A 17399-nucleotide genomic window follows, 5' to 3' on the forward strand; every position below is an offset into this window, starting at 1 on the left:
CTTGGTTAAAAAAAAACCAAAACAATCAACATGCCAAAACAAAGCCCTCAAATATTTACATGTTTCAGTAATTATTTTCGATAAATAGAGGTATTTTTAGTTTTGACTTTTATGATGCCCTCAAGCTAGTTTAATTAGATTTCTGCCTTTCCCCTAACAAGAAGTTTAAAGTTTTCCTCTAGATCAGAAAGGACTGCATCAACCAAACATGAGCCACAGTATGTTTCTACTATCCTCAACAAGGAAGGAAATCTAAAATATATATGACCAATCAGAAATGAAAATTGGGCAGTTTTCTCAGAAGAATAAGCAAAGGAAGACTTATTTTTTCATACACGTAAAAGATGCTCTAAAGCTGTTGACAAGAACCAGAAGACCCAGGTAAAAAACCCACATATAATGAAAAGAAGTTTCATTTCTAATCCAGAGGACAATTCCACAGCAGAAACCTACAGGGTTTAAAAGAGATATGAGGGAACTCTGTCTTGCCTAGAGTTCTTACCCAGGACCCAGGTACTGTGGAACAGTCTTCTTTCTGTAAAGAAAGAAAGAAAGGTGGAAGCTTCAGCCTTGCTTTATCCAGGTGACTTGAGTGTTTCTCAAACAGGTTGTACATGTTCCATGCGCAATTAGTTGGATGCTCAGCCTGGGACTGCTGGCCTGACTGTGCTTGTGTTGCACCGATAGGCTTGTGTGTGTACAGTAGCCACCTGATCAGGGAATACTGGCTTTACTGGGTATAGGTTGTGCACTTGGACCTGCATGTGTACCAAAAGCCTGTACATTACATCCAGTTCATTCCAATCTTGTCATGTTTTCCACATGTGCACATCAGATGTCCAGCACAAAGCTGATCTGTATAGATAGAACATGCCCAGGATCTTTAAGCATGTAAAAGCTCAGACTGCAGCTGCCTTCACTACGGAGTCTGACATCCTAGCTTCTCAGATGAGTGAATGAAACATACAGATCCTTCTATAACTAAATTTCCAGGCAGAAAAAAACCACACACAAGTGAAAATTAGCCCTCATCTCTATGTGTGTCTCTACGTCTATATCGTATATTTCTCTATGTCCAATGATTTCAACTTGCATTCACTGATACACTTTATGAACAGCCAAAATGTGTCTTTTTCTTCTGAAACTAGAATGGCAGCTCTTAAAAGTAATTCTGGACTATTTGAAAAATAATGACATATTGTTTAGTTTTAGAAGTTACTAACTTATACTATTACAAGACCACAAGTTGCATCAGCAGTTTGATAATTTTCAGTAATTTGTCACTTAGTGTAATGAAATTTCCTCTTTGGATGGAATTAATATTTAGATGATAGGATTATACTTCTTGGTTGTTTTTTTTTCCAAAACCTTTACCTTTTAGTTTACATCAAAATTCATGAATCAGTCTATGCTGCTACACGACAGCAAGCATGCACAGGGAATAGAAGCATACAGGTGAAGAGGATTAAGATGGTAAAATAAGACCCCTTCAGGTCTTCCAGCGAGTCAAAACTTGGTGGTACCAGTTACTCAGAAGGATGCTCTTTCCAACTGCTCTGTTAATAAATACCCCTTTCCTAAACAAAGTGAAAAATTTAAACACACACACACTCACCGAATGGCAAAAAGTAGCGCCACAGTAAGAATTTAATTCAGTCAGAGAAATGTGATCTCTATTCATGTTTCTCTCCTTAAAGCTGTCTCATTTTCAAAGCTACTTCTTGCAACTGCAGGGCAATGTTAAGAAAAGTAGACAGAACATTCTAACAGGCATTTTTAGTGCTACAGCAATTGTCAAATGAGAAGTACCAATGGACACTTGATTTACATTCAAACAAAATAGCATCTGTCTAATGAATTTTCACATTTCACTTAATCCTCAAAGCCCATTGCAGCATCTTAGTTTGACACCAGTAGAAGTTGAGTCAAAAGCTGGCAAACTTGCCCATAGCATCAGGGACAGCTGCTGAAGAAGAATTAGTATTAGATACTAATTTCTTCCTCAAAGGAGGAGATTAAATTTTTTTGTGAACCTTTTAGTATACTAAGGTGCACACATGGGGACAAAGGATATACATGTTCACAATAGTCCACGTTTCTTCCTACAACCACAAGGAAACACGATGCACAGCTCCCCAAGATAGCATTGAACAAACAGGCCCTGAGATAGAAATGGTGTAGTGCACTGCGCTGTCAAAAGTGATAAACTGTCTGGTGAACGTGAGCTAACCTCCCACTCGGTGATGCATTGCAACACATGGATTACACCAGCACTGTGCTGGCATTGGGACTATTCTTAAACTAAAAGGGCTAGGACATGCCTAATCAACAAAGAGGTTTTCTCATAACCTATCATGGGTAACAAAAAAAAAAACAACCAAAACCAAAATACAAACAAACAAAACCACAAAGCATTACATGCAGAAATAGGCAATTGTTGCAGTTCAAATTAGCAAAGATAGGATCAGCAGGGAGCACAGACCTTTGAAGAAAGATGCATGCATTATCAATACCAACTTGTACAAGCTGGAAATCACAATAAAACAGTTTTTCAGATTCTGTTTCTTGAAGCTTCTCTTTCTAAGAGTTTGAATTCCTTATCCCTGGGCCAAGTGCATTTTAAAGGATAAGATCCCAGTTTTTACAGTTCTCAGTAAATAGTAAAAAACAGAAGAATCAAAACCCAACTTGAGATACATCAAAGACAGAAAGAGTATTCTCACTGTAAGCTGTAAGAGTCGTAACTAAGCTGAAATATAACCTTAGGTTACCCCCAAGTTCTGCTACAATAGGAATTCCAAAATAATTTTTGTAGACTACAGACTAGACAAGATAAAATAAAATCTCACAGAACCACTGACCACCCTAGGAGCTACGCAGCAGTCAAGTATAATTACCGTCGTCTTACATAATATTACTTTTAGCCTGCACAAATAGCCTTTTTCAGTCTGATTGCCCAGAAAGTTTTAGGCCTGCTTTACTTTAAAAGTACCAAAGAAATCAACTAAAATCCAACACCCCTGGCCTCAAATCTTGAGGGTTTCTTTCCTAGCATACATGAAATATCATTATTAGAAAAGCATGAAACTATACAGCAGTAAACAAGAAATATTTCAAATAAGGCTTACCCCTCCACATAGCTTCATTTAGCCCAGAAACAGGTTTAACTGTTCTGTCACTCAGCCAGTGTAAAACAAGTATGTAAATGAGTCTGAGCATAAAAAAACTGGGAAATAAAAAAACCCAAACCCACAAACAAAACAAAAAAAAAAAAACCCACAACCTTGAACTTTGTTAATTTTCATATAACCTTTTGCCTATTTCTGCTGTCTTTTTAGGTGTTCTACTGTCGATCACATAGAGACTGCTGGAGTAGAATTAGCTCCACTTGGGTCTTTCAGCAGATGAAGAGATAACTAAAACCTAGGCCCCTACACCAGTAATCCAATAGGTACCTTAAGAGTCACAGATTTCCTTAAAAGTTGGGATAGAAACTGTTTTGGATTTATTTTCTGCTCAATATTTAGACTTTATTGAAATGACTGTCATGTGATGAATCACTTCCTTTCTTCTATTGCTTGCGTTTGTCCTAAAGTATTATGACTCGAAAAGGTCTGGGTGATTTTCCTGTGAACCCAGGCCAAGGCAACCATCCATGTCAGTCTGTTAAAACACAAAATACAACCTGGCATACCTTGAACATTAGTACACCGCCATACTAGAGAAAGGAGTTGAACTGTTTCACACCAGACATTTTTGTGATTTTCAGTTCAACTGGAGATTGACTGGCAGCCTGGGAAGTAGTCACTGTGTAAACTACCTCACCTATCATTAGTTGTGTGTCCCTTACAGGGAGAAACTGTACTAGTTTTCATGCTAGAAATAACAGTTGCCAAACTATTGCCCAAAATGTGAACATTAATAATCTAAATTTGAATGATTAAGAACACCTTTAACGTCCAGTACAAGGAATCAAGAAAGCTATGATTTTCCAGGTGAACTTTGCCACATTCTGATAAGCAATTGTCCCGAGTATGATATTTCTACACATTTGCCCTTTTTATCCAAGAGTTCAGCCAGACCGCAAAATGGGAGGTTCACATGTTGCTTTTGTTTCAGGCTTCCAGCAGGGAATAAGCAGCAAAAAATATCCGCAGTAAGAATAAATCTTTGTAGAAAGGGATGAATAGTCTTCACTACCCTGAAATACGAGCCCGCTCCTCATGACAGAAAAAGTTTGGGGAAAGGAATCAGACCCTTCACAACTGTATCCACAAATATGCTGAAGGCAGGAGGCTGGAGGTCAGTCAGCTTCCCTAACTCTTTGAAAGTGTGAAGGCTATATTAAAAAGCAAAGCTGTGCCATTTTGGGTGAAAAAGCATTAAATAAAATCAATCACAAACAAATCATCAAGTATGAGCTTTTATTTTAAGAAGCTAAGTTAAAACATTTTAGTATCAAGGACATTAGAAAAACATATTTTTTCTCTTCAGGAAAAGTAGAATATTGAAAACAAAGAAAGTAATTAAACGTTCAAGAATATAAAGCCAATTTTAATCAATCGTTTTGAACTTATTATTTAAAGAACAAATAAAAAGAAAAATATGTATTAAAAGTACAGAAAAGAAAAAAATTGATCTTACTGTTTTAACTTATACCAACCTAAAATGCACAGCCTAATGATAACTATCTTTTGATCTGACTATAGGTAGAAGTTATACCAGTTAGTCTGTTTTGTATCCAAAGAGTAGAAATTCTTCCCAACTTAAAAGTAAAGCTGTCATTTAGATATAGCAATATACCATGGTTACGGTCGGTTTTTCTTTCAATTTTTTTTTAAATAATTTTAAATATTTCTAAATTCTAGAAATATTCATTTTTACTAAGAAAAGCATTTCATATCTCTATTCTGTGCATAGGGTCCTGTGGATATTCTCAGGATCGACACCACTGTAAGGTAACACTTGATCTTTAATGCTGAGAGAAACAGGTTATCCTAATGCTGAGAACATGGCTCACTTTTGAGTGGATGACGTGTCTCAGATAGTTAAGCCAACTTGGCAAATGAGATCAGTCTGTCCTGCTAGGAACGTCACAAGAAATAATTTTCTTTCAATGACCAGATATTTTTTGGAGACACATTTTATGGAACATGCATCTGTGTGTGTATGTACACATATGCACATACATGCATGCAAACTTATACACACACACTTTGTCTTGTTGCTTTCTTGTACTTAATAAGATTTCTTCATCTGTTCTCTTCAATTTCTGTGGAGTTCTTTTAAGAAAACTTTGGAAGGTTGGTAAATACTACACTACCTAAAATATTCTGTGTAATCCAAAAACAGTATCGTACCACTGAATATAAAAAAAACTCTTTCTTTTCACTTCTCTCCAAAAGGTAAGAGGAATTTCATACGTAACTAACCAAACTTTCAACTTTCAATTAAAACCAAAATTTGTGAGAAGAGGACTTTCAGGATTTTCATCTGAAATAGGATTTTCATTTTTTAAAATTAATTAAAGAAAATAAATTGTATTTTAACAATTAATATGTACAGCTCTACTAAACATTTTACTTTGACCAGGAATGCATAAGAGTGAACACTACCTAAATGTACCTATTTTCATGAGTAAAAAGAGCGAAGAGTAAAGGAGAAAAATAGAAAACAACTTAAAACTGTATTTTGAACAAGTGTATACCTATCACACATTTCTATTCACTGCTCCCACAGAGAAGTAACAGTGCTTTGCTAGAATTTTACGAGAAGTTTGTTCTAAAAGGCAAGAGAAGAAACATAATAGTACTCAGAATCACACTCACGCAGACAGAAAAGAGGTAATTCTTCGTCTCCAAACCCTATCCCATACAATGGGAACTCTCATCTCTTGAGAAAGAAGGAGAAAATGTCTCACATTATATCCAAGGATTTTAAGTACCACCAAGTAATTTTGGTTAAAATAAGTGAGTTTGCCAGTTTTACTCTCTTTTCTCCTTGTTTTCCCCTCAATGACAGAAGAAAGGGGATGTTTATAAAACCTCTTTACCTTCCATTGACTAGAATATGCAGGCACACTGTTTAGACATTATTGTTGCCTGAACCCTAAGGTTGGTGCTAGTTTTCAAAGAAGTTGTATTTAAAATGACAAAAAAGTCTGTCTGGTTTGTCTAAGTATAAAGAGCAGTCAAAATGGAAAATGTGGAATGCCCATTCTGATTACAAGACACAACATTTACATTATGCCCTGTCATATTCTCATAGGAGTCTGTGGTATAGAAGTGAAACTAGATGAATCACTCGAACTTGACCAGCAGTTTCTGAAGAATTGTAATCAATGCCTTAAAGTACACAGTATTTGAACACACAGGAAATATATGTGCTTTTAGAGCACACATTTTCATCTCCTTAAGCTGTTATCAAAACAACACATCATAAATGTAGTGAGACTTAGCACTTTACCACTGACTAGACAAAGCAGGAAGCACATATTAGCACTGCCACATACCCCTCCTCAGAGATGAGCAAAGAGTCCCGAGAAAATCAACTAAACATCTAAGCTAGACTTGCTTGGAGGAGGATGGTGGTAGGGAAAGGATTAAACAGCATAACTTCCTAATGTGTATTCATCCATGAATTATTCTATGATTTTTATATTATTTCAGAGCTATCGTGTCACTTACCAAACCGGAAAAACAGAATAAAGAGCCTTTCAAATTGAAATGAACATATAAGTAAAACTTCATCTTGACATTAAGAACAAGAATACAAATCAGAACAAAGCAAATTTTAGCCTCACCATGGCCAGGGAGGAAGAGTGAAAAAATGTGCTATTGCCAGTCCACTGAAAATTATACCAATGTATTGTTCCTTTTAAAGAAGCAAGCACTGCCTTCAAGCAAAACAATGGAAGTCAATCCAAGTATTGTGAAGTCTGGATATAATACAGAATACTAACATTTGTTCTGAGAATTAACTGCTTTTATTTTTCTGCCCCACAGGCTTGACATACTATACTCCTTTATTTATTTTTATTTAAATATGGAGCCTGGGATTTATATTCTATGTATGTCAATTACTTGCTTAAAATGATGTTCAATGCACTTTTATCCTCCCTTTTTAAAAATTTTTCCCTCATCAGAACTAAACGGAAAAGATCCAGGATTATGGCTGAAGAAATGAGTTTCATATCCAACAGAAAACTGACCTCTTCATTTAAACGATGGTAATTCAGGAGTAAACCACTTAAATTATCACTACAAAGACATTCATCCAGAAGTCTTGTAGACCAGATAAAATGTGTTTCCTTCACTGGTTAAAAAAAAAAAAACAAACCACAACAAAAAAACAAACAAACAAACCAAAAAAACCTAAACTTAACAGTGATGGAACAGAAGTTTCTAAACATTTGATCTTTCAAGATGACTGTTAGTATTTTTAGGACATGGCTTTATTACCTTTGAGAGACCAAGAGACGCTGTGATTACTATACCTTGGTGAGATTAAACACAGTAAGTGTGCATACCTTTTTACAGGCTAACTTATTAACCACCAGAAAGCTACCATTTTCTGACTAAAAATAAATAAAATAAAAGACAAAAAAAATAATATTCTCACTCACTGTAGGGTATCTGCAGGACCTCCTGAAAATGACTTGTAAGTGCCTTGCACAGCCCATTCAAAAATACTTAGCTGCCATCTAGTGGCTGAGTAGGCCGACTTCTTTATGGTGTCTTCCAGGCTCTAATTAACCACTTCTTCCTTCATTTCTAATTTTTCAGCTTGTGTTCTCATCCTTCGTTCAGAGCCTAAGAAATGCTTTCTTAGAAGGAGTTTCAGCAAGAGTATCCGAGGACAGTGTTTGAATCACAAAGTTCAGCTAGTAGTCATATAGGGAGAAGAACTAATCTCTCTTTAAACTGTATTGAGGCCTCAACTCAGACTGCCTCACTTCATTATTTTTTTTTTTTAAATAATTCATTGATCAGCTAGTTTTAGAACATGAAAAATCTATTAGTTCTTATTAGGCTTTCTAAAAAGAAACCAAAAAGAAATCTGAAAAATGCAGCACATTTAAACTGAAAAGTAAGTTCTAATATTAAGACTCAAAACCAGATCTCCATTACTACAATTTGAAAATTCTGCATAAAAACTGTATCTCATGAACATGAGCATAAAAGACAGAGTATACCCGATCTGCAATCGTTATGTCCTGGCGTGAAGTTCAAACAAAGGTTAGATTCCCCTTTACTGCCTGAACAAAGTGTTCGGCACTTCAGCAGTGCCTCTGACCCCAGCAGTAAAGCCTCCTGCCAGGGTTCTATCATCTTTTGCTTCACACAGACTTTGTTTCCTTTCTGTGCATTTTTGATAAAGCATAATTTGTTCTCAAGGCTAACAAGAAAAAACTACCTGCCTACATATGCTTCCTGATATTCACCCACTTTAAGCTACCATATCCCAATTCTAACATTACACGTTGGACATACAGTTAGAACCTAAGTCCCTGACCATGACATATTGCAAACCTGACTATTTTTTGCAAGATAAGAACAAAACTGTTTTACAGCTCTGATTTTTTTTTTAGCTTTTTGTTTTCTGAGAATGGACTATGCTGGCATGATGTTGCAGGAAGTTGACATTGATACAGTTCTCCTTAAAACAAAATATCCAATTCTATTTGTCAGGACAGAGGACAGAGACCATCAGTTAGCTATAGCATTTACTTTGAGAAATACAACTGGTACAGCCTTCACTATCATTGGATTCATAGCAAAAAATTCCAAAAAAGTTTGCTTCTATCATGCTCCTTTCTTTCCTCAGTGAGACAACTGAGTATACTAGATCCTTGTGAATACGTCAAACATTTTTGTTGGGTTTTTTTAACCCAAATGTGTACCTTCCTCCCCAGCCCCTGCTGAAACCTAAGACTTTAGCTATGATACTTTTGTAGGAAAAGAACTGGTTTAGAAGATCTGTTCATTGCCTTCTGAAGCCTTCTCCTCCCCCTTACAAAAAGTAATCTGGCAAGTTGCGAATGGACAGGAGTGACACACATTCCCAGGTCACTGGATCCTTCTAAATTAATATCTCAAGAAAGAAAACGTAAAATGAATCAGTGTAGAAAGAGTCACAGCCACAGAATGGTTGGGGAGCTCATAAAGTAAGTTCCCAGTTTTTCTCCAATTTCTGCTGAATACAACTGTTAAACAGTCTCATCTACAGTTTGTCTCTACCCTGATGAAAGCTATGTAATACCAAAATAAAGCGGCTTTTAGAAACTTCCCATTTGTATTTTTTCTTTTTGTATGTGTAGTAGAATAATGTCATCATTTCAGACAAATCTTACATTTACCTTCCTTATCTTACCTTCACCTGTAAAGAATCTTCTTTATGACATTTCATTTAAGAGAGAGTTTTGAGCAGCATGCATATTTCTGAGACAAAATCTAGCTGTGACATTTTATAATAATGAAAAGTAAATCCCACCCCCCCCAATATTTGATATTTTCTAAATAGACTGATCATGTATTTTTCTTAAGAGATTTCACAACCTTTTTTCTTGTATTACTAAGTGTCAAAATTGGAACATTTCAAGTATCACTAAGTTATTACCCTAGGGAGTTATAACAATTTGTAGTTAAAGACTAGAGTAAGGAAAAAGGTCCCTGCTAGTTAGCAATACTCTAAAGAGACACACCAATGTTTTCATACGCTTACAGTATTTTTCAAAGGAAAGTATATTCAACGTGGGAAAATGTGTCCTGTGATTTAAGATTTTAAGGCTGGCATTGTTTCCCTATAATACTGTTGGAAAGTGCACCAATAGATAAAGCAGTAGAAATCTGTCTTCAGTGCCTGAGAACTGCCAAAATTTTATCTGGTTGTTGCTACCAGTTAAAGTACATGGTGTTCCAAGAAGTTGTATAATTTTGGTTGAGGGTTTATTTGTTAGTTTAAATGGGGTGAACCAAACCAAAGTGAACAAATGAGCCAGAAACATTACAGGTATAAGAATTTTTTGATGTCAAGCTGTTCCACTGTAAATATAGTTTAAATATTCAGTGTAAACTATCTCATAACCAAACTGCTGGAAACTGGAATAGTCTGGCAAAAGCTCATCTCCTGAGACAGTATGAGGGAGACCAGCCATTACCTATGGCATGAAGAAGAATACATTACATCCGGACTCTGACTTTCAAATAAACGTAATGAGCGCTTTCTTTTTAAATTTCTATGATACTCAGAATAGACACTTATCACAAATGATCAAAAAAAGAAGAAATTTAAGAAATTTGAAATATTTTTATAATAAAGCATAAGAGAACAATAAATTTACGTGACTTTGAAACAATGTTACGTTTCTGTTCTGTGATGTCCCGCTACTAACCCAAGCCTATTTTTTCTTTAAATCATTTTACAATTCTAAGATGCTTTTTGTTTTCCTTTTTGCTTTCTGGTGAGACTCTGTTTTTACCTGCCATATAGCAAAATCAAGCAAACCTGAAAACAAAGTTAAAACAGCAAAATTTGCAAAGGTGACACAAAAGATTGGGGGTGTGAAACAGTAAGGAAATTGGCTTTTGTGCAGAAATATCTAAACATCAGGTTTGAAGCTGGAGTTTCTAAACTGGGACATTCAATTTTTCTTTTCTTCCTTCACTAAATGAGTTAGGCCTAACAAAGCTGTGTCTGTTTGCACTGGGAAGACTAAGCAGACATTGTTGCTCCTCTGGCAATTCAAAATGGGGACTTTCAACGACTGCCAATTTTTCTTATTTTTTCTCTGCTTACCAATTCCTCCACTAAAAACAGGCACACCCCAATGCCCTTGTTATTTTAATTGTAATTTTTAATAATTAGTTATTTTGGACTCAAAAGAACAGTCTTAGAAACTTTAGGAAATTATGCTGCAAAATATGCAGGTAAATGTCTAACATTGTAAAGGTACTTTTATATAAAAGGGATTTTATATAAAAAAGACCCTTCCAGTGGCAAGAAAGTATAGAATCCAGGCTCTGTCTGTGTTACTAATGCTTTTAATTTAGAATTATTCTGAAACTTTTAGTTAACACTTTATCCTAAGTGATAAATTATCAGCATCATGTTGCATTAGCCTTTTTTCTATGTCAATATTGACCAGCTCCAATTATTTTAATAACATGTGGAAAATATCTTTTCCCAGGGAAAGGAGAGGGAAGAAGCCTGTAAGTAGACTTAGTTGATCAGTTTCAAATTTTACACTAGGGCTCTCTTCCTTTGTCACGTATCAAAAGAGAAAAATCACCTACTTGGCTAACTCCAGGCAGTGCTTGCTTTTCTCAGAAAGAAAAACTATGGACAAGCTAGACAAAGAACAAAGGAGACTAGATCTCTACTAGAAACTTTTCATAGTATTTCAGCACTTTAAACAAGTTCAAATTACACCAAGAATGATCTGAGTGCAACGGAGGATTTATCTACAAAAATTATGAAAAAAGTTAGCGTGCCCATTCTACTTTCGAGACGTTTTAACAGATTGATATAATATACTCAACTGTTTGGGACTGTACAGAAACATTTTGAACACATTAAAACATTTTATCCACATAGAGTTCCTCAAATTAAATAACTTCCACTCTCATTTTCAAAAGAAACCAGAAGTATGATGACCTAATACAGCATGCATTCAAAACAGTTATTTCTGCTCTTCATTGATCAATAATAGTACAGAAATAAGGAAATTCACATGACTTCATCCCTCTTGCTCAATGCTGATCTTTTATGGAGATCTCTAACACCACCAACAAATGCAATTCAGTAACTGGACCACATAAAAGGATACTTTTAAAAATAATAAAAAACACCAACTTGAAGTAAAAGTTATTTGTTCCAGCCATCAAACAGTGTTCTAGTGCTGTTGGTTAAACTTCATTCTCTTAGCAAAATAATCAGGTGTTGTTTGTTTTTTTTTAGGTAAAGTACCTAAGCATTCATGAACCTATTCCCATTAATTATAGTTCCAATAAAATAGGTCTTTTATATAAGTTTTTTCTTGTAATGAATTAAAATCCTAAACTAATTAAATATGCTTCTTACATGCAATATCTTTCTGGAAGTATAGGAAAAAGTTCTTTTTCACAAGAAATACTGCAAAGCATGGCTACTGAAACTTGGGTGACCAAATTATAAAAATAACATGGGACAAATGCATTTTAGTTTAAACTTAAAGCATTGCAATGTAGAATAATTCTGTGATGTTATTTTAATTAACGGGGTTTAGTTTTTAAACGTTGCTAATTATGGAGGTTGAAGAATTTAGGTAACTGACTAGAACTCCTTTAATGTTGTTTGGCAAGACAAAAGCCACTAGGGTAACATGAGCATGGTAGGGCAACTAGGCATAAAATCCTCGATTGAACCTGGATTAAATTTGCAAGTCTAATGATGAGGCACACATTTCACTAGGCATTCCTTATTTTCTCCCTCAAAAGCAAATCACTCATAATTTTCACAAATGTTACTCAAAAACCCCACAAAAACCAAACACCACAAAGAAAAAAAAATAATCAAGAGGAGCTGGCCACTCCTTGATCCAAACCAAGATCTAAGGAAGCCAGAACTTTGTCTTCCTCTTCATGACTTCCAGAACAATTGAACAGTTTTATTCACTAGGAAGGTAAGTCTGATGCTTGTCATCAGAGAGTTTTCACAGGAAATAGGACAGTCTTTTGAGGAAACAAAATGTGAAGTTCCTCGACTCATTCAAACTGCACCACATTTAATGAAGAATATAACGTGAGGAGTGATGTGTAAAAAAAATAAAATACACTGTGTTTATGTTGAACAAGTCCAACCCAGACCAAATCTTCACTATCCCAGTATTACATTGTCTCCTTTTGAAGTCCAGCATAGCACCCTAAATCTGTTCACCTACTACTACTGCTATAAGCTTTCAGTGGAGAAGCCGAAAAGAATCTCTGCTACTATTACTGACATGAACTTTTGTAGATTAGCTAAAACAACCAAATCTTCTATTACTATTCCTTTAGTAACACCATCAGAGCTCCAGAACCAAGTCTTAACTTACTTCTGAGTGAAATGAACAATAACATTTTACAAGAATCATCTTAGACAGGCAGAAACCTTCAGTCTCTGCACGTGGATACACTATGGAGCATATAAGTATCTTGAAATAAAAATTGAGAAACAAATGCACAATTCCAAACGTTTTTGTTTAGAACATTCAGTACACAAAACTATTGCAAAAATGTCTGAAGTACTGCTTTTCTGGTCTTTTTACAAAATTATAGATAAAACACTTCTATTAGAATCTTACCTGTGCCTGCTGAACATCTTCTGTGCATTGTTTCTCTGTTTCTAGGACAGTAGATTTCAACTCTGAAAAGAAGATACAGATTTTTAAAAACTTATATAAAAATAATCCATTGATCCTTCAAAATGCACATTAATAATTTCATGAGAAAGGGTAAAGTTTAAAAGAAAACAAATGTTAACTGTCCCATGTTCCAAATTATCCATCTAAAATTAACCTAACAGGTTATATGCACAAAATAAAGTCAGCCTGATCTTAATTTGGAATATGTGTATTTTGACTCAACATTAAATACTGTCATCTGAAACTTGAAAGGAATCTATTTTGATTGTCAAAACTTCTGATTCAAAGAAAAACAGTTACTTATGACTCTATTTTACATCTTCCACAGGAGGTCAAGGGGAAGATTCTCATGTTTGTTCTTCCCATCCAACCTAATTAAGAAGTATTTCTGTCTTTAACACCTGGGGGTTGTGTCTGTTCACAAAAGGCCAAAAGAACCTGGGAGCAGAATGATGACTGTTGGCAGCTATGTTATCTTTTTCATATCCTCCACTGGCCCTCCTTTGCCCTGCCATCAAAATTTGAAGTCTCCATGATGAGGTAGATAATGATACAGTTCTAAACTCACACTTTAAAAGTGTGCTTGAATGGAACCGGTCTTAGTATTGCAAATGCATTTTGAGAAATCTCAGTTTCATCCTAGCTTTATTATTCACTGTCTACATCATCTCAGTCTTACAAAGGGATAGTTTGGGACAATACACTGATTGTGCAAGTGTACAGTCAGAGCTTCCCACAACTGGGAACATTCAAACTGAGGACACAAAACTAATTCTTCACCTTTGTACTGAATTCCACACACTCTTTTTTGGGCAAAGAGGCAGCATTAATTTAGCTCTTGAAATTTTGACCGTGCTGAAAAAATGAAATAAAAGTAGTTCATTCTAGTGTATCTTCTTTATTTTTTTTCCACTTTGGAATAACTAATGAGAATCCTAATGAATATATAAGCATTCCTTCACTTAGTTACTGTCTTGGGGGGCGGGGGGGATATTTGTGCCAGAATGATGGTTTTAAATGGAACTACTTATCTCCAACTATCACTGTAACAGTGAAAAATAAAATAGCAGTGAGACTAAGAACTTTTATCTGTGCATTTTACTTGGAAAATGAGAATCAAAACATAAGATACCACACACATGCCCCAAACTAGATTCACTTTCTTGTTTTAAAACCTGGATAACAATTATTATATCTACTATAATACTAGTCTTTGATCTCTCTGTTTTCATAAAAAACATTGCAATTTAAACCAAATCTAAGCACAAAAGAAATTACATTAAAAGCTTGATTGTGCTAATATTTATTTTAGTAAGAGACAGTTACTGTACATTCCCACGTTGTTTCTACAATGCTGTATTTTGATGAGCTGCTGGATAAAAGTAGCAGCAGATTTTGTGCTGGAAATGGCACAAGCATGTAACAACCCAACACACAGTCAGGGCCCTCAAGCCTTCCAGTAAGCCATTGCAGAGAATAACAGAGATTTCATTTATTTATGGAAGAGAGAGAATCTTGTAGTTGTCGTCCAGAAACTCTGGATTCATAATTCCTAGACATTTGGCCTCCTCACAGCATTCTGACAATCCCGGCAGTTGGGAGGCCAGACATAAATTGCCAGTTGCAGTTAAGCTGCAAGGCTACCCCTTAAATTTAACAATCTTCAAACTTTTAAAATTTAATTTAATTTTTTAAGTATTTACTAAAACAGCATTTCAAGTCTTGTCTGTCAGAATTGTTCCTAGTCATAAAAAGCGGGATGAGGATAGGTTGTTGTTAACAGTAAATAACTCATCATCTCTCACTAACAAATTTTTAGTATGGATGAATCAAGCCTTGTTGCTGGCTTTTAGGTAAGTCCATTTACTGAAGAAAATTCAGGATGCTACTGACGAATTGGGCACTTACTCCTCATCGCAACCAAAAGAACCCCACCAAAACCAGTGAAATATTATATTCTAGGAAAAGTTATTAATGTCTATTCTGAAGGAAGGGAAGAGTATTAACACTTTTAAATGAAGCAATTGTGAGATACTTCTTATTCAAATTATCTGGAAGAAATAATTTTTTGGCTAACCCTACCTCAACTGATTTGCAAAACCAGGAAAACTTCACTAGTATTTGGGCATCTCCCCAGGGCTTATATACATGTTTTTAGATTTCTGTATGGTTGAGAGAAACTTTAAGATGTTTGAATATTCTAGTACTAGACAAGACACGTACACACACAACTTAGAATGTATCCTGTTATGCAAACTGTCATAAACTACCTCCCTTACTCAAAAGTTGTTAAAAAAAAATAGGAACAGGCTGCTCTAAGTATTTGTTAATATTAAGCAATTTGACAAAATTGTCTAGCTTATTTTTACCTCAGCAGGCTTTGTTCTAAAAAGGGTTCTAAATATAAGCTGAGTTCAGGGTGATAAAAGCAGATAATCTTAAGGTTAGTTTGCCAAAATTCACCAAATAGACTGTATTTGCAGCAAACAGGGTTTTATCTTTGTTAAGCAAAAGTGAAAACCCAAAAGCAACCACCACTGCAACAAAAAATAGTTTAGGAAAGGAAAGGAAAAAAGCGCCATATGACAAATGAAACCTTCCTCTTAACCCAAATAATTCCCACCCACCCACCCCCCCCCCCCCCCCCCCCGTTGTTCATAAAACAAAGGAAATAAATATCTGGACAAGCTTGGTTTTGTTGAAGAGACTAACATCCATTTCAGGTTGTAAACCCACAGAGAGATTTAGTGTTTCATTTTGCAGAAGTTGTATAATCTTTTGAGTCTCCGCCCAGGCGGTTAGGACCAGTCCCGTGGGAGACAGGAGAATGCCTGCCTACTTGCCTTTTCCTGTATGTTAAGTAAAATAATGTCATCAGCAAAACACTAAAATTATTGAATTTCAAGTACCCTGGTTGTGTTTAGATTCAGGCAATGTGCTGGGGTGTGGTAGAGTTAAATACCATTAAAATGTGACAGGAACAGATTTTGGGTATTCGGATGGAAAATTAGTGGCATACACTCTGATCTTATTGGTGCTATTGACTCATTTTGTCTAAAACCTTTTCTGAATCCAGAACTGAAAGATGTTTTTTGGCATAAGTATATGTTGACTTGAACCCAAAGTCATATTAGGTGTTTCCAAACTTTAGTTTTTTTAATATATAGCCAACTAAAAAATCCCCAAGAACACAAAAAAACCAACCACCAAAAAAATCAAAACTAATTTAAAAAAACCAAAACAACCAACCTGAACACAAAAAGCCCAAAATCCCCTGACAAGTTTAACAGCCCTTTCTTCATACCCACCAGTGCTCTACATGACACAGAGCACACAGTAAAACTATTTAATATGTACTATATTAAACAGATGATTAATTAATTTGCTAATTTAGGAACAGATTACCTAAGACCTCGCAGAATTTCCTCTTGCCTTACTTAAAACTTGAAGTCCTAGTACTGTCCTCAAACTAACATGTGTATAATAAAAATAAACTACATAAAAATATCCTGCTACTTTCTTCCTGGATCAACAATTTTGTCTAAAATGGATGTTTTAGTTTGTAAACCATTGTCTCTGGTATTATTGTATCTGATTAATCCATATGGCCAAAATTATATATAATGCAAAAAAAAATAAAATAAAAAATGCAGCTACTCCGCACACAATAATTTCAGCCCTTTCAAAAATGCTTGCCTCCTACACCTTACAAAAGGGGCATATACATAAAATAATTTAGTTAGAAATTTTAGGGAAGATATTTATATTACAGGCTTCACATGAGACATCACTCACCTCCAGGTTCTTCCACATGGCAAGCATGCAAATAATGAAACCAAAAGTTAAATTATTTATCTACCTGAATTTTATGCAGAACAATTACAGGTTTTTCTTTTCCCTCCATGCCCTACACTGTAAATTCACACCAAAACCCAAGTGTCAGCACCTCAATTTTTTGAGAACTTTTTATGTTCCATTTAGAAATAGTCACAATACACAATTTTACATTTTACTTCTA

The 17399-nt window shown here is 35.2% G+C and overlaps 1 protein-coding gene across 1 annotated transcript in view; it reads right to left on the reverse strand.

The window, feature by feature from the left end:
* Positions 1–17399, reverse strand: part of FMN2 (formin 2) — a 163709-nt gene that overhangs the window by 112060 nt on the left and 34250 nt on the right. The window contains exon 4 of the mRNA XM_055811133.1: positions 13322–13383. Within this exon, the coding sequence (XP_055667108.1) occupies positions 13322–13383 (62 nt within the window). The remainder of the gene's footprint in view (positions 1–13321; positions 13384–17399) is intronic.

The sequence above is a fragment of the Falco peregrinus genome, chromosome 7, assembly GCF_023634155.1.
Source record: "Falco peregrinus isolate bFalPer1 chromosome 7, bFalPer1.pri, whole genome shotgun sequence".
Taxonomy (NCBI): Eukaryota; Metazoa; Chordata; class Aves; order Falconiformes; family Falconidae; genus Falco; species Falco peregrinus.